This window comes from Nothobranchius furzeri, chromosome 2 (assembly GCF_043380555.1).
Source record: "Nothobranchius furzeri strain GRZ-AD chromosome 2, NfurGRZ-RIMD1, whole genome shotgun sequence".
In the NCBI taxonomy this organism is placed as follows: Eukaryota; Metazoa; Chordata; class Actinopteri; order Cyprinodontiformes; family Nothobranchiidae; genus Nothobranchius; species Nothobranchius furzeri.
In genome coordinates, this window is record NC_091742.1 from 63,656,294 (window position 1) to 63,680,642 (window position 24,349).

A 24,349-nucleotide genomic window follows, 5' to 3' on the forward strand; every position below is an offset into this window, starting at 1 on the left:
CGCTGAGGAAACCAGGATCCCAGCCACCACCCCCCACCCCACCCCCACCCCACCCCCGCCACCACCACCACCACCACCACCACCACCACCACCTACCGGGTCTCATGTTGTGAACTGTGACGTTTGTGCTTACATGTCGGGTGTTTTTTGCATTAGAGTGCTACACCCTGCTGTCGTAACCCTGTTAATGCCTTTTTTCTCCCTCCCCTGAACTTTCCTCATGTATTCCCTCATTCATCTACAAAGGAGCGCCGTCATGGCTGCTCCTGTGGTCTGCCTGTATCTGTCCTGTCTATATGTGTGTGTGTAACCTTGGTCAGGTTGTACTATGGAGTCAAGTTCCTATGCCCTGATCTGATCTGAGCGCTGGCAATAAAATTCATTCTGATTCTGATTCTGATGAGGTCAAAGGTTAACATCAATTTCCTGTTTTGGTTTAAGTTTTTACTATCTATATGATAATTTACTGATTATTTTTATTTTGTTTGTTAAATATGATCACATCCACACGTTAAATTAAAATTAAATTGTAAAATAAAATATTTACTTGGGGGTGCAATGACTAATCCAGGGGTAGCTATAGCGCCCCCTAGCACCCCCTGGTGCTGCCACTATTTAAGATATTGTTTGTTTTTAAAGCCCTACACGACCTAGCTCATCCTTATCTGTCCGACCTGCTGACTCCCTGTATGCGTACTCGTATGTTGAGGTCAGCTGACCGTCTACTGCTTTGCACTCCCCGGATGGCCTACAAATCACGAGGTGAACGTTTGTCCATGCTGCCCCCACGCTCTGGAACTCACTGCCCATTACAGTTAGGCTGGCATCCTTTCTGTCTGTTTTTAAATCTCGTTTAAAACCCTACTTTTATGACTTGGCTTTTAGACAGTGATTCGTATTATCGTACCATGATTTTATAGTTTTTATTGTTGTGTTTTATCTTCTTATTGTTTTTACTTTTGTTTTAAGTGATCCTGCCTGTTCAGCACTTGGGTCAGCTCTCACGCTGTGTCTTAAAGTGTGCTATAGAAATAAATTTGGTGTGGTATGGTAAAAAAAGAGCTAAAAACAATAAAAATAGTGATCAAAAACATTAAAATGTGAATAAAATCAGATCTAAAATACAGCTTAAGCCTTGCTTTAAAAGTGGGCAGTGACGTGGACGGCTTGATTTCTTGTGGGAGTTGGTTCCAAAGCCGAGGACCCAGAACTGCAAATGCACGATCACCCCTAGACTTACGCTTTGATGGCGGTACACCAAAAGGTCACTCTGAACCAAACGTAGCGATCTTGCAGGGACATAACAGTTCAGCAGGAAGGCTAAATACGGTGGCGCTGATAAAATATGATCAAATATCACTGTTGGCGCCAGAGCCGTGTCCAGGACTTTTAAAATGGGGTGGCCCATGTGGGGCACTTGTTAATTCATGGGTGGCACCAATGGTTATGTTTATTTATTTATTTACACAAATCGTTAATTTATTTATTTACTTTCTATTGAATTTTTGAGTTTCACATTGCACAATCATCATTTTTTCCCCCTCTTCATATTCTACTTTTGTGGTGGTTAGCAAGCCACTTCTTGTTGCATTACTGCCACCAACTGGAGTTGAGTGGGACTCTAAGTACTATGTATGTGAATATGAAAAAATATTAAATGATATTAATACTACATGCCTGGGCTAGAAAACAAGGTGAAAGGTGCATGCAACCACACACTATTTTGAAGTTTACAACCCAAGCCTTTTGTCGACAATGTAAAGTCAATTCAAACTGGAACTTAGTGGGGTGGCACCTGGGGTGGCCAATCACATTCTAAGGGTGGCATGTGCTACCCCAGGCCACTCCCTGGACATGCCCCTGGGCACTAGTGAGATGTCATTTATCATATATACCAGCATCAGCGTGAATTTATACCTGGAAGTAAAGAGCTTTGTTCTCGTGAAACTCCGCCCACACCCGCTCAGACGAGTAGTGCCTACAAGAGCATTGTAGCCGAGCCAGTTGGTACGCTGGCCACAGTAGTCCAGGGGTTAAGGTCTGGGCACTTTAACCGCCGGACTACCACGTCTGCCACATGACACCAGTCGTCTAACACACATAGCCTGTGCTGGCGAAAGGAGACAGGTCATCAGCGGGGCCTGAAGGCGAGATTTGTTTCTATTAACGCTTTACGAGATTTTCATAAGTAAAACTCAAAATTTGCAGCTGAAACAGGAAAATGCACGAATGTGGCCAAAACCTAGTTTGGGTTTCGTTTTCATGATAAATAACAATATAACATTGTGAAAAGCTCTTAAAAGTGGATTTTCCATGATGCGGCCCCTTTTGAAGAATACTAAGCAGTTTTGGCTTTCTTTAGCGCCCCCTAGTGTATGTTAGTGAAAGCAACAGTGAAACTCGTCTCTTCGCTGTCCGTTTGTCTTTTTAACTTAATCTAACTGCTGAAATGTCTCCCTGGCCTTTGTGTCTACAGGAGTGATTCACCACTAAATAAACCAGCTGTGTTCGTGCAGGAAACACGCTGGAAGCAGACTGCAGCACTGGCCTGTCAGCTCCACTTTATTAAGCCCAACAGGGACTGTCACTCTGACGTTGCAAGCACCGTATCATGGCCATAGAGGGCAGTGGGGGTCTGAGGGACTTTTCATTAACCCTGTAAAGGGTCATTTTAGCACTTACTGGCTCAAGAAAACGACTTAACATGAAAAAGTTGCACACTATCCCTTTAATCTATCAGACATGAACGTATGACCAAGTTTCTTTAGAACATCAGTTTCATTTGAACTCATTCTTCCTAATGATGAACACAAACTATTTTGTTCCGGTTTCTTTCACACAGTGAAAACTTAGCATCACCACATGTAAAAATCCCACATTTATTCTACTTTCTGTAATATTTCGAGCCTTTTCAGTACGTTATAAAAGTGACCTATTTGTTTTTTTCTCCCCTCACAAATTACTTTCTTTCATGCTCTTTCTCTTGCTCATCTCCTTCTATTCATCTCTGTCAGTCCTTCCCTGAATGTGCCGCGTGTGTCTTGTTGTCTGTCCTTGCAAGGAGGACAAATGTAAGACAAGATGTGGGACTCTTTTACACGTTTATTCGCATAGATGGAGTCACTTTTAGTGAAACACGCGGTTTAGGTGTGCAAAATCTCTTTAAAAAGTGTCTTATTCTGGGTCGCAGCTGCTAAGACGGAAACACACACTTGTAACCTCCTCTTTAGCGCTCCATTTACAACACACACACATGCTGTGTGTCCCCCGAGCGTCCTGTCACTCTTCTAGATGTTCACCATCAAACAGAGGTGTGCAGCGTCCATGTGAAAAGAGACAAAACCGCGTCCTTCCTGCTTTTATTCCAGACTGATTCAACATTTCTGCACTGATTATGGGTCAAGTACACTGAGAGAAAGAGGCTTCCGAATGAAAAACACTGTGAAATAATAAGATTATACATTGCAGACAAAAACACACAAATCAAACCGTGCACTTGTGTTTCTATGAGGCTTTAGCTGCTAGTGTTTGTGTGGAAATCACTTTAAGACCCAGCATTTTTTTTTCCCACGTCTGAAATAATGCGGCGTTATGAAAGCCAAAAACTTAGAATTAGCAGCAGAATGCGGCGTGTAATTAAACAAGTTGTTTTTCATTTACAATCCAAATGGATAATTTAAGCAGCCATGCACGAGAGGGAAGAATGAACCGGCTGTACTCAGGAGCCAGCGCTCCAAACAGCACCTACACTGCAATTACTGCAGAGAGATAGGTGTGTTGTGTGTGTGTGTGTGTGCCAAGTTAATGGCTGTATGGAGGCAACAGTCTAAATGTTTTCATCTGAAACATTTTATCCTGCTTCACCTCACTCAGCCACCGTCACACAGCAAACTCCGAGGCAGGAAACACAGCAGGGAGAAAACAAAAATGGGCCGACATCCGTGCACGTCAGTCTCCCCACAAATATATGTTTTAGAATATTTAAGGGATATCTACATGCTTTTTGAAGCATTGTTGGCTGTTGAAAGAAAAGAAAAGAGTTTGTGACCTGAAAATGTGAAATTAGAGAAGCTATAAATAAACACAAAGACTTTTGACTCCTTAATGATTATTTATTAGTAAGCTGATTCAGCAAAGCAACATGACACAGCAGCAAACTTTAATTAATTTAAAATAATAGGTAATCATTTTTACATTTTTTTCACCACGACTCATTGACATTTAGTTGTAGTAATAACAAAAATGTGCAGAAAAATCATAATTTAAGTTTTTATACAACTTTTTTGATAAAAAAAACTTTTTCTTTTAATTATTTTAAACACGTTGTGAAATTTGTACTTATTTTACAAAGTCCTTTTTTTTTTGTCCATAGATAGAATCTAAACTTAGACACAAGAGTTACATTTATGACTTGGTTCCAACATGAGAAACCAGTAAAAGCTGACTGGGCGGGATGTTTACTGTCCTCATGAGATCCTCAGTCAGGGAACTTTTCTGTCAACTAAATGGAATTAATTGTCAGAAAAAATATGTAACCATTTATCTGTTTCTTTTAGAAAGGCTAACATACTGCAAAATGTCTCTAACTGTAACCGCGATGAGATTAAGGAAATTTTCACCTTCATGTCAGTAAAAGTGAATAAAAGTACCTGTTTGGAAGTCAATCGCTGTGAGCCCCCAAATTACTCATTCGTCAAAAAATGTAGTCAGAACGTTAATCATGCAGTGGAATCCAGTCATTCTTCCGTTTATGTCTAGTTTTTGTTAGGAAAAAGCATGCAGTTAGTTGAAGTGTGAAAAGTACCCGATTTGTTTTATGTGTGAACTCTTTGAGGTTGTAAGAAGGGTGGAAATCAGTTTCATGCTCATGTGGCTCCCTCTAGTGGTCACTCACCGCTGTTGCATCCTGTCCACAACTGTTGAATGAACTTTATATTTTTTCATTTTGTGAAAGATGGACAAGAAAAAGCTAAACAAAGACTACTTTATGTAAACAGTGGTATGATGCTTTTAATGATGTTTTTAATAAATCGTTTTCGGAAATGCGAAGTTGATATATGTAACAAAATGATTTTTGCATTTTGAATATAATATTATAATATATAAAAGCAAAAAACTTTTGAGATTAAACATTCATTAGAGGCAAAAACTGTAAATGACTGTAGTTTAAAGTATAATGTCGACAACAATTCACTTATTATTAAAAAATAAACTGAAGTTTTAAAAACTATATCTGTGAAACAAAAAACAAATTATGGGTATCATACCTAAATGGTTCCGTTCCGTTACTATTTACAACAGGTTATAACTTTTGAACAAACTTATTCAGTCATTATACTTTGACTACGGTCGTACTGCAATTTTAAACTTACATATTTTCGAAAGACAAAAACGTCATTTATTAATCGAGTGCAGCTTTACGTAAGGGGACTTTCCGTTGTTTGGAACGCAGCCCGATCCGGACCGGTTCATTGCGTCACATCAAAACAAAGTTTTACGGGTTCAAGCTAGTTTGTTAGCCTGCGAGTTGCGTACAGAACTTTCAAGTACGTTTTCTAGCCGTGGTAGCCACTTTTTTCAATTCAGTTCAATTTTTGTTTTATTTGACAGAGTGAGTTTTATCGGCGTGTGTTAGATTTATGTAAGAAACGTTTGTGGCGTTTTTAATAATAGCCAACTAGCGTGTTTAGCTAGCGTTTAGGTGCTATCAGTTTGACTTGTCAGCCTGCCTCAGTTTTTTTAGCCTTGAATGCTAACTGTCGGCAACGTGACATGAAGTGAAGTGATGAAGTTATGGAGGAGCAAAAGCTAAAGAGAAAAAGTACCAAGTCCTCCACCAACACATCGGCCCCGACAGGAGGCTCTGGCCGGAAGAACAGCTCTTCGTCCGGCGGCAGACATGTCGGCTACAGCCACAACGCGGGGGCTAATTCCAGCCAAAAAAGCAGGAGCAGGAGGTAGCATCTTTACATCCTGAACGCATATTTCTTCTCTAATGCACTCCAATCTTTAACTTGTCTTGTAATTATATTTCATCAGGGTTATTTATGTCATTCAAGCTGTCGTTGTGAGTGTTTTTGTTCGCTTTTTGCAGAGGAATCAGAGACAAACCCAAAAATCTGCCGGGTTCAGCTGTTAAAGCTAACCAGAACCAGGGCCAGGCTGCACCCAGCACCCAGCACTCGTTTCTGACGGATGTCTCAGATGTCCAGGAGATGGAGAATGGCCTGCTCAGTCTCCTCAACGACTTCCACTCAGGGAAATTACAGGCATTTGGTAAGATCAGTACTGTTGGCTGTGTGTTTACAGAAAGCAGTGTTTTACGTTTGACCCCCTAAAACGTGGAGATCTGAGAAATGAGTCAAATGTACAGTGTTGAGGAAAAGTATTTCCTCCTTGTTTTGGGTAGTTGTTTGTCTCTTAAATGTAGCAGATCAGCAAATAAATGTCAGTATCAGACAGATGATGTGAGTTAACACAAAAGACTGTCTTATGATTATTTTGTTTTAGAGAGCAAAGCTTTACATTCTGCCTCTATGCGCAAAAATGTTCACCTCCCATTGTTAAAGCATTAAAGAAAACTGTATTAAACACATTATTCAGAAAGCCTGATTGCCACCAGAACTGTACAAGTAAGAAATCACGTAATTAAAAACTGTCTAAAAACTATAAATAGGGTAAAAAGTCTCAAAAAGCAACACGTCCAGCATTGCCTCAGATACATTCAAATTAAAACAAACCCCGAACATCTAAAGTCCCTCAGTCCCAACTATGTTAGGGTCAGAGGTCGTGATCGAAAGCTTAATTTTGTACTAACTCAAGCCGCTTTTGATACTGCATTAAGAAACACATTCACTAAGGCGGGGTTGTTTTATTTTGGGTCTCAGGTAACGAGTGCTCCATCGACCAGATGGAGCACGTCAGAGAAATGCAGGAGAAGCTAGCACGCTTGCACTTTGACCTCTATGGTGAAGTCGATGAAATGCCAGAGGACCAGAAGAAAACCGCCTGTGACGCCAACATGGACAAGTTACTTCTTAACGTAAGAGTTTTAGAAATTTTAAATCATCTGTGATTGAAGTAAGTTAATCAGATCTCCGTTTTTTATTCCTCTCCACAGCTCGAGGAGCTGAGTTCCTCCATGTATCCTTCTAAAGTTTAAAAGTGTCTCTTTGGGTTATCTGAAGCCTAAAGCATCTGCTTTTATTACACTTGACCCTACACCTTCAGTCAGAAACTGAATTTAGCCGACACCCAAGAAATCCAGAGGACGTCCAGCATGTGATGTTTTTTTTTTTCTTATTTCATCTTTTCTAAAGCTTTGCTGTTGTTTCCGTACGCTTGTCAGGAATGTAACAAATAAGAACAAGTGAAACAAATGTAATGTTTTTATTACTTTTAAGAGAAACTCCAGCAAAGCTGTCCGCTGTTGTGTGGTTTTGATACCAGATTTTACAGCGGGGCTCCAGCTGCTAAAAGAAAAATAACATCTTATTTTACTTAAGAACAAAGTGTGATAAATGAGCTGCTTCGTGTGGTTTGACTTTGTCTATCGTGATCGGTTTAAAGCAAAAATCTGGAGTTTTTTACTCAGAGGACACCATCTAGAGGTAGAAAAACGTATTGCACATGAAACCACTCTTCCTACTTCTATGATTACGACTAGAAGCAACGCCTCTCTTTTGTGATTGCACACCTCACACGACTCAGCTAAAACATAGTTTTACTGTTATTATGCTGCTTATTCATACATACACTACCGGACAAAAGTTTTAGAACACCCCAATTTTTCCAGCTTTTTATTGGAAATGATGCAGTTTATTGACACATTGCACTCTGAAATTAAAGCATAGTACAAATAAGCAATCGGAGTTAAAAAGGAAATCATGGAAACAGTTTATAGCCCAAATGTATTAAAAAATTTTGACTCATCAAAGTATAACAGCTGAACACACTCGTGGCATTCTTTCTACAATAGAAATGAAATAATCTTCCATGTCTGTTGCAGAAGTTCCCATAAATGTGTGGTGCTTGTAGGTTGCTTTGCTTTCACTCTTCTGTCCAGTTCATCCCAAACCAGCTCCGTGGGGTTTAAGTCTGGAGACTGTGCTGGCCACTCCATGTTTTCAAGCTCACCATGCTGTTCTTTTTTCCTGAGGTAGTTCTGGCACAGCTTGGACTTATGTTTAGGGTCACTATCTTGCTGTAGGATGAGCCCCTGGCCTACTAGTTGCATACCAGAGGGTACTGTACAAGTCGCCGAGCCTGGATCCAGCAAAACAGCCGCAAACCATCACACTTCCTTCTCCGTGTTTGACAATTGATGCCACACACGGTGGCATGACAAAAGCCTTTTTGAGTAACCTTACCTTTTTTTTAACCTTTGGCAGTTCACCACTAAACTAGTTCACTGCCAGCCGTTTCCTGATCAGTAAAGCCCTTCACTGCCAGCGTTTTTCAGCGTTTTCACAGAACGTTGCACGCTAGGATGATGTTGACGCCAAAACAAAGTGGAGACTCACCTCTTGCATCAGGAAGAGTCGGCGTGTTTCGAGCTTTATCCGTTCTTCCATAATCCGTTGTTGAATTGTGATCGGCAGACGCTTTTCCGGTTCGCGCCTCACTTTTTTTACAGCAGCGGCCCAAAACGATCTCCTAACACATGGATTTTCTGCTTCCTGATCACGTGACGCGGTGACGTACACGAATGAAGATCGGCTTTAGAGCTGAGATGTTAATTCTCACGATGCGGGGGCTCGTTCCGACGCCCACACAGTAAAAACATGAAAATGACGACTTTATGTGTCCACATATGTGATCGACATCTGTACGTAAGCGGATGTCTAATGCTATTGGCTAATGCTAAGTGGCACTCCATTAAAATTGCATGGGGCTCTAAGTGATGAGGGACGGTCTTAACAAAATAAAACGGACATATTGCCTCCATTTAGGTCTGGGCGATATGGCCTAAAATCAATGTCCCGATATATTGAGGATTTCACCTCGATAACGATAAACGGACGATAACTTCAGCTGCGCGCAGACACAAAGGTTGTCCACTAGATGGGGCTGTCACATGTATTACGTTGAGTCACATTTTTACGTGACTAAAGGCGGTACAGCTTCTTAAAGGGACATGAACGTTGCCAACCTACACACATCCTTTAATTTTTTTTATTATCAAACTTATTGACATGGGAAAAATTGTCTCTAAATGCTAAACTTTTGATTTTTGCCCAGCTCATCCTCCATTATATCATATCACAATGTAAGACGATCTCTTACAGATTTCTAAAAAGGCATGCATAATTCCCGAAAGGGGGAAAACTCCGGATTTCTGTTTTAATGTGTGTTTTAATTCCCAAACAGCTTAGATTTGGAGAATGTTGCTAACCAAAGTCATCTAAACACAATCCTTATATCACTGCTAAAGACCCAGGTCTTCACTTCTAAAATCATGAACACAGAAATGTTTATAATTGCCTTTACTTACAGCTTTAATCAGACTAGAACATAAATAATGATTCGATGTATAGAAATTGGTGAAATATTTTAAATCTGCCAAAAGAAAAGCAGCATTATGCACATTAGATTGTGATTATGTTAGTTCCTGATTTCCTTTCTGCTCGTGTGGCCTGATCACACCTCCAGCTCCTAAGTGTTACACGTATTTGCACAGAAAACACAAAACAACTTCAGTTGTTATCACAATCATGCCTTAATTTTTATTAATTAGCAAATGTTCTGCCTTTATTGGTTTGTAACATTTTGCTTTAGAGTTTGAAAGATCGCATTGATGCTGCTTTAAATCAGATTAGATTTTCTGATTTTAAGGAGAATTTTTGAGGTCTGTGTTTTTTTTTATCATGGACTTTTTGTTGTTTTTTTTATTGATAATCTAATAAATATGTTAAAAATGAAGAATTGCTTGACTTTATTTTATTTTTAGTGAGCACTGTTAAATTATTCTTCATGTACGGTGTCCTTTTCAGGACATTCTTGGGTGTACAAAAACCTCTTCAGAAGTCAGATGTTGGATAGAAAAAGTTGGCAGGGAAACGGACTTAATTATTTAAAACTGAAAGCTAAATCTGTAAAACACAATTTGTGATTTGTTAGACCTGGATTATGTTGGTGAAAGTTTAAGGGACGCTTTTGTCCCGAAACCAGATTAAAACAATACTCATGTAAAGGCACTAGCAGGTCTTTGACTTCAAATATAACTAATGTCCCACGAATCACCAACGGTTGAAGTGTCACATCCAGGTTTAACGTTATAATGGATTCTGGAACACGTGGAAAAATAATTATTTTTCCATATTTTCTTTGTTTTATGTACGGTGGCCCAGCAACTTTAACAAAATGCAAAAGCTGATGAAGGATAAATGATCTGAATTTCTGAAACAGGGCTCTTAACATTACAGTGAATTATTCATCCATTCACAAACTGATGATGAGCTACGTCGTAGCCACAGCGGCCCTGGGGCACTCTGACCCCTTCATTCCATCGCACGTGAAAGCGCTCAACCAGCGTGAGAACCAGGGGGGTCTTTACAGTAAGTGTACAAAAATATGTATAGATTAGTGATGTGTCGGTCGCGAACGAACCGGCTCTAAGAGCCGGCTCTTTGAAGTGAACGACGGGAGCTGGCTCGTCATTGGAAGCCATCCCCTCCCCCCTCCCCCCTGCCTTGATGAAAGCCACAGGCGATTGGTCAACATGTGTAACTGTGTGTCCAGACTGTCCACACACAGAGCAGTAGGGGCGGGGAAGAGGGAGGATCATGCCCAGACAGACACACAGCGCACATGTGGGAGGAGGGAGACGAGAGGGAATGAGGAGGAGGAAAAAGGCGATCGAGAGAGAGGAGAGTGCGATGAAGACGGTGAGAAAATGAGCGCCAGCAGTCGGAAAGTCGAGATTTCTTAAAGTGTTCAGTTATTAAATCCATAGAAATGATAAATATTTGATATATTGCTTTTTTTACATTAGTAAATTATTTAACATATAGTTTAGCACTATTTTGGTTATAAATGTACTCTACGCAACAGAAAATCTGAGGAGCCACTTGGGAGCGGAAAGAGTCGGCTCTTTTTGGTGAGCTGAGCCAAAAGAACCGGCTCTCTAAAAAGAGCCGGAATTCCCATCACTAGTACAGTATAGAACTACAGCTTAGAGGCTCTTTCATGCAATGTCAGGAATAAAGAACAGTCAAGTATACAGGTGGCAGTAATGGCCAATCACACGTTAGCAAGTGTCAATAGATGAGTTTATGGACTAATGGGAAACGGGCTTCAACACAAGCGCTTGTTTTCCACTTGGTCCTAGTGCTCAACTGTGTCCATTTAATGTATTGTTTTAGGATGTTGGTGACATCATCTTTTTAGCCACAGCCATGTGGTGAAGGACAAAAGAGTGTCTGGGCCTGCTGGGATAAATCTGATCTAATCCGTGAGATTATATCTGGTCCCAGTCCAGCCCCTCAGTGTCATGTTTTTTGTTGTAATATTTACATCATTTTAGATTATTCTATCGTTCAAGTGCATACAAATGACTAACTTGAACTATCATGCCAATTTTTGACAAAACCCCCGTTGTTATTATAATACAAATGCAAATGATGCGGTTGTAACCATGCTTGTTTGTTTATTAATGTCCAGGCCTGATGTGGCTGTGAAGGAATGCTCTCCTGGCTCTGTTGATGCGTCTCTATGGTTACAGTCGGTGGAAGCAGCCTGTCTCAGAGAAGGAAACTGAGAATTACTTGAATTTTTTAATCTAAAGTTAATAATTGCGGGCAAAAGATGGCGACGGCTCCGTTTTCCGCCCCACACTCGGTGAAACTGTGGCAGCTGAACGGGACGGACTACCAGCCGCAGAGAGGCCTCGGAGTGCGGACAGAGACCCGGTTCAGCACCTGGACCCCTCTGAACCACCAGCAGAGCAACCTGCAGGTCAGAGACTGAACAGGTGTTCAGGCACAGGCAGCAGCTCATCAAGCTAGGTGACCAAAGCTGGTGCTGCATAAACGATTTTATTAACTCACCTGCCTTTTCTAGCTACATTAGCATTTCTGTTGTTGAATAAACCAGTTTATCTTCAGACACGATACTAGGTCGAGTTTTTACACATTTCTGTGTAAATTATTGGAGTTTTCATGTTTGGGAGAGAAGTGTTTGTTTAATTTAGCATACGTGGATGCTAATGCCAGCTAACGCCTCTGCTCTTCAAAACGTTTTTAAGGATAAAATAAGTATTCTTTACTTAGTGTTTTTTGGTTTAGGCTAACGGATTAATAAAAAAAAAAGTCATTTAAATGTGATTTTAGTTTATAGCTATTTGAACAACCTCAGTTTGGAGAAACAGTTTAATTCCGACCAGAGCAAACAGGTGAGCTTTAGGACACAATATCGAGTTTATATTGGTTTTATCTTAACTGTTATAGCAAATTAGAAAAACAAATGGTCTTAAAGCCATACAGTGTTTTCATATTTTTAAAGATCAAGTCAAGTCAAATCAGCAATTTTTTTTTTGCTGATAAAAAAATTTAAATGGGTGTCCAATCATGCTGAAGACACATGAAGTCAATAATTTAGCTCTTTAGTGCATCTTAGTGAATCTTAGTTAAAATGTAAATATTGTTCCTCAAACTGACAGTGTTGCTCCCTCTTCAGGTAAAAACTCTGCACTGCATTTTTATTTAAATCTTCCATTGCTATTGGCTAAGAGGTTCACTATAAGGATGTACATAGTTAACTGGTTAATTGCAGTTAATGTTGTAATCAGGTAAAATAATTTTGCCCAGTTAATTGCTTCAGATACTTCTGCTGCGTTTGAGTGCAATATATTTTGTGCCACTAGAGGGTCGCTATCAAAATGTTTACTGGGCAACCACAGAAGAAGAAATGACCTCATCACGTAACCAAACCAATGTCCTCAAACACGGAGCGGTTAGCGAAGAGCACGGCGTAGGAGCAGTGTATTCTTAGTTATTTCATCCTTGGAGCACAATAAGCCTCTGAGCCTGGCAGAACATGGCGCTGAACCGAGAAAACAGGTCAGTCTGGCATGGCGCTCCTTTTTGCATCTGACTCCTTTGTCTGGTAAAACAAAGAAATGTCAGTGTAAATATTTATTACTGTGATGTTAGCTGGTACATTATGATGTCCCAAATGTTGTTGATAGGGGGTGACTTGCTTTTTAAAGAACATGCCATCCCCTACCACAGTCCTACTCCACTTCCTGTTTGAAAAATGCAATAAATGCTTTTGCCTGGCAGACCGAGGGGGTGGAGCCGCTAACAAATTCACACACACACAGGCTCACAACAACATTGTGACCTCATCACGTAATTGAATTCAATTCAATTAAAAAATACTTTATTAATCCCAGAGGGAAATTAATTGCTGTAGTAGCTCAGAATAATAATAATAATCAAGTCATCAAAGAGTTATTGTATATTACAATGGCTGTTGGCAGGAAGGATCTCCAGCAGCGGTCAGTGTTGCAGCCAAACTGAAGAAGCCTCTGACTGAAGACACTCTTCTGTTGTCAGACAGTCTTGTGAAGAGAATGCTCAGGGTTGTCCATCATTTTCTTGATTCTCTGGAGAATCCTTTGCATTATCTCCTCCAGTGGTTCCGAAACTGCCGAAACTCTGGCTGAGTCCTTGAAAGGGCTTGGAGTTCCTCCATCTTGTTGGCCAGTGATCTCACATTGCCCATTATGATCGATGGAAGAGATGGTTTGAATTTCCTCTCTCACTGTCTCCGTTTTGCTCCCGCTCTGCATCCACGCTTCTTGTGTTTTAGCTCATTTAGGATTTGTGGCTTCAGTTGAGGTAATATTTCAGCCTTTCCAATGTTAATCAGCTGCTCCTGATTGTAAACCATTTGTTGCCATGGTTACGCATCATAACAAATGCTCAAAAAGCTTAAAAAGCTAAAAAAAATAGCAGTAAAAATCCTCCAAGCTTCACAGCACCAGAAACAGAAAAGTAAAATGTCCAAAAAAATACAGTTTTTCTTGAGAAACTAGAAGAAAAAATGCCCAAGAAAAGGCAAAACTTACATATAGTCAACAGAGCTACTCCAACATGCAGCCGCCCAGAGCAGCGCAGTTCCGGAAAGACAAACCAATGTGCTCAAACACGGAGCGGTTAGCGAAGAGCACTGCGTAGGAGCAGTTTATTCTTAGTTATTTCATTCTTGGAGCACAATAAGCCTCTGAGCCTGGCAGAACATGGCGCTGAACCGAGACTAGGACAGGGTTCGGCATCATAGTTCTTAGCCAATAGTGATGGCAGATTTAAATTAAAATGCAGTGCAGAGTTTTTACCTGAAGATGGCGCAACACTGACAGTTTTAGGCAGAATATTTACATTTTAACTAAGATTCACTAAAATACCAAATAACTGACTGTGCCGCAGCACGATTAGACACTCAGTTATATAGTTTATCGGCAAAAAACAGTTGATTTGGGGGTGACTTGCTCTTTAAATCCCGATCCCAATGCTCGCACTGCGCCCTACGGAAGTGCACTTGAATGAAATGCCCAGGAAGACTTTGAGCGCCTGGTACACAAGTGTGCACATAATCGATAAATTGAAACGTCAGAGTTGCTGATCCGTTCTTTGGACGTAGAAAAAAATGGAGTTGACAACATGCCTGGCGCTGCAGTCTGGTTCCAGGGTGATTCCTGCATGTTTTAGATAATGATCACAGCTGATTTGTTTAATTTTAGTGATGAAATCACTCCTGTAGACACCAATGAAGGCAGAGGAGACATTTTAGCTGTTAGATCAAGATGTTAAAATGGCGAATGCACTGCGAGGAGATAAGTTTCATTTTTGGTTTGACCACAGAGAATAAATAACGGACACTAGCCTCCTTTAGCTCCTTCAGTCTAGTGTAGGCTGTGCCAATGTTCACTCTGGTCTTAGCCCTTTGCTTCGTCTCCAAATACATTATTCTCAGTTCCAGGCTCCGCCGTGATACCAACAAAAAAAGCAAACTTCTTCTTCTTCTTCTTGTAATTTATATTTACACTCTGAGAACCGAAAAAGCTAACTGTTAACATAACAGCTAACAGCTGTAAAGAGTGCCCCCTATTGAAAGTTGTTTACAATCAGGTAACGGCACAAATTCACACAATCTGGAGGGCAAGAACCCCGTCTGCAGCCATTATCCAGAGCTGTATCTCTGTGGCGCTTGAAATGGAACTGGCCTTGGGCGGCGCTTCTGGGATACGGTGCTGCGCTCCCCGTGTAGCCACTCACACTAACCATAATGTCTTCTATTTGTCTCCGGTGTGCCCCAGGCTTACGTCTCCTCCCTTTCCGGTTGGCTCACGGACCCTTGGAAGAACAAAAAAATGAATGCAAGTCAACGGGGCTAAAATAGCTATTTTCTAATCCGCTTTGCCTTACGCCCTGGATCGCACACATGTTGTGCTTCTGTTTAAATGAAATGTGTTTCGACCACGCCAGTCGGCTTGTAAAAGTTCGTAATTTGCATGACTACAAATCAGACATCCGCACGTTGCATAAATGATGTCACCGCATAATCTCCTCTCCCCTAGCGTAGCTGCTACATACCACATGGCCAGACCCATGGTGGTTCTTTCCTCCCGAAGGAAGGATTTAAAGTTTGCTAAACTTACAGCCATCTTTATCTCTGGTTCAATGACATCACTTTGGTGATGCGCATTTGTAGTCCTGGATGTATTTTCACACAAAACCTAAACTAACTTTTGCCTCCGTTCAAAAAATGAGCGCATTCTTGGCATCAAAATGTGTCTTTAAGTTTCACGGACATCATATGTGAAATTCATGCCACATAACGAGCAGAATTAGAAAATAGCATTTTTAGCCCCGTTGTCTGGAAGTAGACGTGCGTAACTTAGGCTCCTTATGGGGAAAACAGTGCTATTACTAATTAATAGCAGCCTGATGCTAGCACATGCTAGTAAGGCAAAAGCTAGTTATTTATATGTGTGTGTGTATGTGTGTGTGGTTGTGAAAATTCAGCTAAGATGTTTGCTGAAAACAACGCAGAAGCAAAAGGAGGCCTGAGCACTTACGTAGAAGGTAAAGATGGTGTAAATGAACAATGTGTCTGCTGCTATTGCTAATGTAAACCACTAGATGGCAGTATTACCCAACAAATGATCCTGCTTTAAAGAGCACGCAGCATGAAACGACTGAGTTTTGGCGTATAATGAACACCGCTAATGAATGACCTGGGCCTGTTGCTTAAGTAAACAGAACAGTTATGTGATCTCTGGTGTGGGAACACCTACCCCCGGACGATCTGGGGATGGGGCCTGGATCGGTCTCCTCTGCAGCGTGACTGCAGATAAACATGGATGAATGGAATTCGGTAAGCGATTTTTTTCAATCTCTTCCCAGCTGTTTGAGGAGCGGGTGACTCTGGTGCAGCGCTGGTTTGACTTGTGGACCGACTCTCAGAGAAAACACCTACTGGACTCTCTGTTCTCACGCTGCTCCAAGTCTCAGCTCAAGTAAGGGTGTCAGGCATCACATCTCTACCGGGAACCTAAAGTTCACGTCTAAAGCCTCTGACACGCCGGACAGGTTCTGCAGGGATCGGCTGGTCGAGATGGTCCCGGTGACCCGGGTGGACTTCACGGCTGTCCTGCCTCGGTTTTTATCCCTCCAAATCATGTCCTTCCTGTCCCCTATGGACCTCTGCCGCACGGCTCAAGTCAGTTGGCACTGGAGGGTTGTGTCAGAGCAGGTGAGAGGTCCAGGAGACGGTTTTAAACACTTACCTGTTTAGAAACCGTCAACTGATCCTGTGTTTTTATCCAGGACTGCCTTTGGGCCGGCCGCTGCATCAGGAGAGGCTGGTTCCTCCCCTACACTCCTGGGGGAAAGGAGTTCGGAGCCTGGAAAAACCACTACGTGTCCTGCGTCTCCACGCTGGACTGGCTGACTCCACGAGAGGCGTCGGAGCTGTACGGGACCCTAAACCGGCCGAGCCTGGGGGTGACAGAGGAGGAGGAGGAGAGGAGGAAGGAGAAGAGGATCAGACAGAGGATCAGAGACGTGCTACAGGAGGAGAAGCGTGAGTCCAAGTGAAATACTCCAGGACGCTTTAGACTTGTCTCCCGTAAATGATGTGAAATCTGCAGGATCACTAATGAGAAACAGGAGACCATGGGGCAGCAACACAACGTCAGAAGGTGCCAGAGGTCCAGGGAGGTCAAAGGTCAGCTTCTGGTCTTCTCTCACCTGGCAGTCAAAGACAGACGAGTCCTCCAGCTTCAGTCCCAGTCCGGACGGAGGACAGGGCTCCCTTCAGAAGTCTGCTGGTACCAGGTGATGTCCTCCTGCAGGCTCCTCCAGATTAGAGCTGTTCTCAGGATCGGCTGTTAAGGGATCGAACAGGGAGGATGTTTTTCTTAGTGAAGGGCTGCAGCTTTTAGATTACTGTAGTAATGGAGTATTCTTTTTAGTACTTGGATATAAATCTAATCAATGGTGATTGATGTTTTCTCCTCCAGTGATGGAGCGTGGGAGCCCTCTGCTGCCCTCTTGCTGCTCGTCTCCAGCAGAATCCCAGCTTATGAGGTTAAGAGTCAGGATGGCGTCAGTCATATACGCTACAGGGAACATGCAGAGACCTCTTCCTGTTTTTTCTCTGTAATCCAGCTGGTTCTGAGCGGCGTGAAAGCCGGGGTGACCGTCGTTCTGTACGACCACAGAGGGACTCTGTCTGCACTGTTACTCCAGGTAGAGGGAGCGGTTTCTGGGCAGCCGGCCCAGAGAGTGGGCCTGTTGGCTCCAGGAGGAACGGAGGAGGTTTATCTGCTTCAGGGTAAGACTTGATCAGGTTGTTCCACAGCACACTGAACCTAAAGTATCGAATCTTTCCTTTCTACTAGTTCTGTCTTTGATTCTGCACCGATGCAGACTGTAGCCTATCAGAGAGGACACTGCTGACCCCGGGTCACAGGGATTTCTGGGAACGATTGTGCACCTGGGTGCTACCAACTCGGGAAGGAGGAGGGATGGACATCTTCTGCCCACTGGCTGCATCTGGTATCTGGTAGCACACAGACACAGCCAGCATGCATAGGGTGGGCCCCTATGGAATATGTATGGGAAGCAGTGTGTTTCCATGGTAACCCTACAGGGGTTAGCCCATATAGACTTTAATGGGCCCTACATGGGTTTCTCAGAGGGACCCCCATATTCCATATAGGGCCACCCACGTCTGATGGCACCTCTGTAACAACGGGCTGATATGCTAACTGTGCAGCATCGGGAGCAGCGCTCCTCCAGAACCTCTCCACTCTGACGTGTCTGGAGGTCCGAGCTCCACTGGGTCTGGCCACTGGAAGTTTCCAGAACAGTGAGTTATTTCACCATGAAAACAGCTTCTTGTTTCCTAGGCTGAGTCAGAGTTATGTGAGGTGTAACTTAGTCCTCAGTGAGTGGTCCAGTGGCGCTGGACTGGAGGGTCAGCAGCGTGCAGCTCCGGCACTGCAGTATGTGAGCGATGGCGTTCTGCAGGCCTGGTGCAGACAGGCTGAGTGGATGGAGCAGGTTCTGGAGGAGCTGAGGAGAACTCTGGAATCACAGCTCCGCCAAACCAGCCTGCAGGCCAGAGGCCGAGCTCTGGGTAGGTTTCGCTCCCAGTTAAGTACAAGCACACCCTTGCTGACGCGTAAACCAGAGTTTTGGTCTTTAAAGGTCATTTTCTGTGGGAGGAGATCCGCTTGGATAAGATCTGTGTTTCTAAGGAGCTCAGTGATGCCCTGACAGAAGGACTCACAGCTCTCACTGAACAGGAAGAGGTCAGAGTTCCTCTGAACTGGGTTTAAAATACAGCAGAGTCAGGACAAACACCTTCTTCACCTCTGCTCACACCTTCAGACCAGACCTGTGGAGTTTCTGTCCAACTTCCTGTTGACGTGGAGGAACGAGGAGACGCACAGAACCAACACTGGAGAGGATCCATCTCCAGCTGTCAGATGTGTAAACACATCCGATTACTCACAGGTGTGTGTGTGTGTTAGTACTTTATTCTAACGTCTAACTACGATCTAATGAATGTTTTGTTTTTCTGTCTTTAGATCGTTTTGGACCGGAGACATTCAGTCGTACAAGAGCTCCACCACAGCGAGTGCCTTTATGTGAGGAGGCTGAGCTCCATTCTCAAGGTGAACGTGTGATCCTTCAGCTTAACACATGAAAACAAAATCCCTAACAAACCAGCAGAAACTCTCATCCAGGGGTTTGACTGTAAAAGGTTAAGGTTGTTTGCACTTCTTAGATGTTCAGTGTGTGTCTTTGCCTTTTTGGTTTAAATAACAATACGATTTTGATATATTTTGTCCTGCAAGGCCACCATAGAAACATCAAATAAGAAAGGTGAACATGTCGCTGATCTGATGGTGTTTGTTGGTGTTGAAGGTGTACCAGGAGCCTCTGTCTGCTGCTCTGAACTCCAACAGAGCCATCCTCAGCTACACAGACATCCAAATCATCTTCAGCCCTGTGACGGGATTAGTACAGCTGAACAGGTACACACACACACACACACATGCACGCGCGCTTGCACGCACACACACACTGAGAACAGGACGTGTGTTTGCATGTGTGTTACAGAGTGTTTCAGGCAGATTTACAGGTCAGGCTGCAGCAGTGGGGGGTGGAGCAGTGTGTTGGAGATGTATTTGTGAAGTTTTGCTCCAACCTGAGCATCTACACCAACTACCTGAACAACTACAGCACCGCCCTCCGTACCATCGACAAGGTAAAATCAGGCTGTGACTCTGCTTCGAGTCGGCTGACTCAGCTAAACCGTCACACTCAGCCTTCTCTGTTTGGTTCTAGCAGATCCTTATTATACACTCTAAAAAATGAAATGTTGCGTTCACTTAAAGATCAAGTTTACTCAGATTTTAATGCATTTGCAGTGGTCTCTACTAGGAATGACTGGCTTGTGAGTCATACTCGGTGGAAAAAAAAGCTCCAGTGCGCCTGTTTCAGGGGTAGTTGTCAGCCGGAGGAGAAAGTAACTTCAGATGATACAGAGTCATATTTCCTGATGTTCTGACGTCTCACCTCTGATTGGATAACAGCAACACAACTCCACCACTGGCTCCATTTTGCTCTGCAACGTTGATGTTTTATCTCCACTAGGGCTGTAGCGACGCCTCGATGACGTCGACGGCTCGATTCTAAAAATTTGTCGACGTCAGATCCGGTAGTCGACACACCGCGCCCACTTGTTGCATCCACAGGAGTTTGTAAATAGAGGAGGAATCTGCCTGTTTTTCCTCTAGTTCGCCCTCTTCTCCACCTTCACTAACATCTCCGCCAAATACCGAAGACCCGGAATAATGTCCGTTCACTACTAGATTCCTTTCCTGTTTTGCCCGCCTTCTTCTCCCGGCAACGGACAACAACTTCCGGGGTCAGATGCGCTGCTCCGTCTCTACCGCAGATGTAGAACATCACTGGGAGCGTTTCTCCCTTCATAAAGGAGCTTCTTTCAGACATTAGGAGAGCTGTTTTGGTGGTAGCAGTCTCTCCTCCATGCTGGTCTGTTTGCTGCTGGGTGTTTTTGGTTTATAGAAACTTGGTAACTTGAACTTAACATTGGTAAAGCTACTGTTAGCATTTTCGCTAACAGCTTCTTGCGTTTGGATAAGCTGTTACGTTTTGGTTTAGAGTTGATCTTTTTTTGTGGTGCAGATCTCCCTTTTATTACATTTAGAGTGTTGTTGGTTTTTGGTTTCGTTTAAGATATCACCTGAGTTTGGTTTAACCGCCCAGTTTAGAGTTTGGACCTTTGGAGATTCTTATTTTGGTCCAGAACCCTGTAATCTTTGCCCAGTGGGACATCTCTACTTATTTGTACTTTTGTTTTAATTCCCCACAGGCAGAATTAGTTTTATTATTCCCAACCTGTGGATGGAAAGATTTATGTTTTTTTGTAGTTGTAAATAAACCTGATCATCATTTTAACTTTTAAATCCCGTTATTGTCCCTTCCTTTTTGCACACGAGCCAAACTCCCCAGGAAGAGTCGTAACACCACTCGCCTCACGCACATAAGTGACCAAAACAAAGCAGCATGGAGACACTCCGTCTTCTACCACCTCTCAGGCAGCAGCCTGCACTCCCAAGTTCTACACGTCACCAGAACATAACCAACCACAACACAATAAAAGCAGTGTTATACAAAACGGAAGGCCTGTAGTGTTTATTCTCTTACAGTAACAATTTATCAATTTTTTTGAGTAATTTATTAGAGATTTTTTGGTTTTTATTAACTGTGCAACAGAAAAATAATCATTAGATTAATTGTCTAAATAGTCATTAGAATAGTCGACTATTCGATAAAATAATCGTCAGAATAATCGTTTTAAAAATAATCGTTTACCCCCAGCCCTAATCTCCACAAATAACACAAACCTGAAGGAGTTCTGCAGTGTGGTGGAGTTGCTAATGCTAACAGTTAGCTTCTACTAGTCGAGACGTTCTCTGTTGTTTCCTGGATATTAAACCCACAACATCCTTCGCCGTGGTGAGTCCATATGGGTGAGTCCACAACAGGGTGACGTAGATCTGTCAGGCTTTTCTGAACCCAGGCTGTTTTTACTCGTTTTAGCTAACGCTAACCACCCTGCCCTATGCTTCCTTATGGGAAGCATAAACAATGTAGACTGAAGCGGAGTTTGCTGCGGCTCTTTCCTCTGTTCTAAATGACTTGAACACGTCTTTAAAACCACAACAAGAAGAAGAGCTAAAAGCCTTTCTTCTAAAAAAAGATGTTTGCGCCGTTGCCAGATGCCATCTTTAACTACAACTAAAACACTACAGCGCTGCGCGGTACAACCGGCATTTCCGCCTTTTTCCTGATTGGTTATTCTTGAGCTGGCTAGTCCCGCCCCTCGTACGCCTCTCTGCCTGTGAGTTACTGGACTCTTTTCTCTGTGGAATTAAACAGAGGCAGAGTCTGGCAGGCCAGGCTAGATTTTCATGTTCAGCCTGCAAGAAAAACCAAAGAGTGGCCGATCATTTTCAGAAATAAGGAGTAAAGCATGCTTTTTTCAGTAAATCTGCTCTTCAACCAAGTTATGTTAACGGGTTCCATTAGTAATATACATTTACTTTAACATTCAATTCAGTTCAATTCAAAAGTACTTTATTAATCCCAGAGGGAGATTAGAAACATAACAATGTCTTGGTATTAAAGGTACGTAGCAAATTTTTCTCATTTTTAAAAAATTTTCTTGAACCACTCGGATTTGAAAAGTTTGACAGAATTATGTTTATGTTTATGTATTTAGCAGACGCTTTTGTCCAAAGCAACTTACAAGTGATAATCGGCATGTTGCCCTTGAGGCTAACAACAACAATAACAACAACAACAGCAACCAATTTCCAGTCAGTCGTACTGTAGGTGGCAGTGAGGCAGCATGATGAATCATGGAGAGGAGGGAACAAGGAGTGGACAGTAGAGAGGGGGGGGCAGGTGCAGGGAGGGTGCTAGTTAAGAAGATGCTCTCTGAAGAGCAGGGTCTTCAAGAGTTTCTTGAAAATTGCAAAGGAAGCCGCTGTTCTGGTAGTGCTTGGTAGGTCATTCCACATCTGTGGAACGATGCATGAGAAGAGTCTGGATTGTCCTGAGCGTGGTGTAGGCACTGCTAGCCGACGATCCTGCATAAAACTGTCGCTAAGCAGTCGTGGCCTCACCCATCCTGGCTCATGACGGGGAAGCCTTTTGTTGGTTTAGCGTCCAGGAAACAGCAGAGAACGTCCTGGCTAGGAGAAGCTAACCGTTAGCATTAGCATCTCCACCACACAGCAGAACTCCTCCAGGCTTGTGTTATTTGTGGAGATAAAACACACACACACACGTTGCGGAGCAAACAGAGTCAGTGGAAGAGCCAAGATAAATGAAAGCGACCATGGAGATACTAGACTCTAATATCAGACACCCCAGAAATGTCTCTGATCTCAGAAATGACTCTCCTCATCAAACTGCTTCAGTGTCGCGAGGCCAAACCGGCGTTCCGGGCGTTCCTGAAGAGGATGGACAGAACTCTCTCGTCCCACATGCTGAGGTAACAAGCGTCTCAATCACTGGTGCGTTTGTTATGCAGTGAGCGCCCCCCAGAGGAGCCATGGAACAATGACACCTGTTGTGAGTGTGTTTGCGTGTTTGGTGCAGCCTCCAGGAGCTGCTGCTGTGTCCAGCGTGGAGGATTCAGGAGTACGTGACTCTCCTCCAGGCTCTGTGTGTGAACACACAGCCCCATCACCCCGACCACGCCCACCTCAGCTCTGCCCTCAACACCATGCAGGAGCTCAGGCTGTTCATACAGAAGGTGAAGCAGCTGTAATCTGCGCTGCTGCTCCTGGCCGCTGCAGATCCGATCCAATCAAGTGTTTTCTTTTTCAGCTGAAACGAAACTTGGAGGCAGACCGGGTGCTGGAGGAAATGCAGCAAATGGTTCTGGGCTGTCCGGTTAGAAGCACCCGTTTATAATCTGCACGTGGTGTGGAGCTGTTGTGGGACTTCCTGTGTTCTGTCCTCATGCAGAGCCTCAGAGAAGGAAGCAGGAGGCTGGTCATAACTCAGGAGGCGACGCTGCTCAGGTGCCCAGATGGACAGATTCCAGACTCGCTGAAGTAAGATCTCAGATTATCTCTGCTCAAACCCAACAGTCATTCGATGTAATCCGCTTTTTTATATAGAGTCAAAAATTAGAAAACAATGTTTTTGATCACATTTTAGCTTTTTTTTTTCACCTCTTCCTGTTTAGGATCTATGAGCAGGTGGGAGACGTGGGCCTCTTCCTGTTCAACGACGCCTTAATGCTGACCAGGAGAAAAGTGCACCACACACCCTTCACAGTGTCCCACAGGAGCACACACACATTCCTGGCTTCTGTCGCCCTCACCAGCCTGTCCATCAGAGAGATTACACACACACGCTGTGAGTTTTAGCTCTGATCCTTCATCCCATCCTCAGGAATGGAGTTCAATGTCTGTGTCCTTGTAGATGTCCACCATGCATTCATCCTGGAGAGTCCTTCACGCTCCTGGGTCTGTGCCACAGAGCGAGGTGGAGAAAGAGAGTGCTTCCTGTCTGCGCTCCGTCTGGCTGTAAAGTCTGCCCTGAGAAGGACATCAGTGAAGGTTGACACAGACAAGCGTCGGACTTTAGTCACAGATGCAAATGAAAGGATCCTCTGAATCTGAGGTCATATCTAAACCCAGACAGAGAGGGACAAAGAGCAGGTTTGTGAGGGAGCTCTGACTGAAACTTGAAAATAAACACATTCAGGAATCTGTTCCTCCAGG

General features: G+C 43.2%; 2 protein-coding genes across 3 annotated transcripts; both read left to right on the forward strand.

Annotated features, from left to right (window-relative positions):
* Positions 1 to 5,445: 5,445 nt before the first annotated feature.
* On the forward strand, positions 5,446 to 9,921 carry ccdc28a (coiled-coil domain containing 28A). The gene is made up of 5 exons (XM_015946670.3): positions 5,446 to 5,957; positions 6,095 to 6,276; positions 6,888 to 7,042; positions 7,121 to 7,143; positions 7,231 to 9,921. Exons 1-5 carry the CDS (start codon positions 5,794 to 5,796, stop codon positions 7,283 to 7,285), a joined length of 579 nt encoding a protein of 192 aa, XP_015802156.1. The 5' UTR covers positions 5,446 to 5,793; the 3' UTR covers positions 7,286 to 9,921.
* Positions 9,922 to 11,504: 1,583 nt separating this feature from the next.
* On the forward strand, positions 11,505 to 24,349 carry LOC107377201 (epithelial cell-transforming sequence 2 oncogene-like). 2 transcript variants are annotated; one of them, XM_015946668.3, is made up of 21 exons: positions 11,505 to 11,955; positions 16,410 to 16,522; positions 16,596 to 16,758; positions 16,833 to 17,088; positions 17,156 to 17,342; positions 17,528 to 17,594; positions 17,676 to 17,841; positions 17,937 to 18,065; positions 18,286 to 18,378; positions 18,451 to 18,648; positions 18,720 to 18,823; positions 18,903 to 19,028; positions 19,103 to 19,189; positions 19,443 to 19,552; positions 19,638 to 19,785; positions 23,033 to 23,106; positions 23,214 to 23,370; positions 23,445 to 23,510; positions 23,586 to 23,674; positions 23,809 to 23,981; positions 24,048 to 24,349. In XM_015946668.3, exons 1-21 carry the CDS (start codon positions 11,806 to 11,808, stop codon positions 24,239 to 24,241), a joined length of 2,850 nt encoding a protein of 949 aa, XP_015802154.3. In that variant the 5' UTR covers positions 11,505 to 11,805; the 3' UTR covers positions 24,242 to 24,349. The 2 variants fall into 2 exon arrangements, with proteins under 2 accessions (XP_015802154.3, XP_070403358.1); XM_070547257.1 differs by having other exon boundaries at positions 11,899 to 12,005.

Bases quoted from the DNA above. Each gene is read 5' to 3' on its own strand.
- ccdc28a (XM_015946670.3), top strand. From the start codon at position 5,794: ATGGAGGAGCAAAAGCTAAAGAGAAAAAGTACCAAGTCCTCCACCAAC. The intron at 6,277-6,887 runs GTAAGATCAGTA...TTTGGGTCTCAG, and splicing joins AGGGAAATTACAGGCATTTG to GTAACGAGTGCTCCATCGAC. The intron at 7,043-7,120 runs GTAAGAGTTTTA...TCCTCTCCACAG, and splicing joins TGGACAAGTTACTTCTTAAC to CTCGAGGAGCTGAGTTCCTC.
- LOC107377201 (XM_015946668.3), top strand. From the start codon at position 11,806: ATGGCGACGGCTCCGTTTTCCGCCCCACACTCGGTGAAACTGTGGCAG. The intron at 11,956-16,409 runs GTCAGAGACTGA...ATCTCTTCCCAG, and splicing joins ACCAGCAGAGCAACCTGCAG to CTGTTTGAGGAGCGGGTGAC. The intron at 23,675-23,808 runs GTAAGATCTCAG...CTTCCTGTTTAG, and splicing joins CAGATTCCAGACTCGCTGAA to GATCTATGAGCAGGTGGGAG.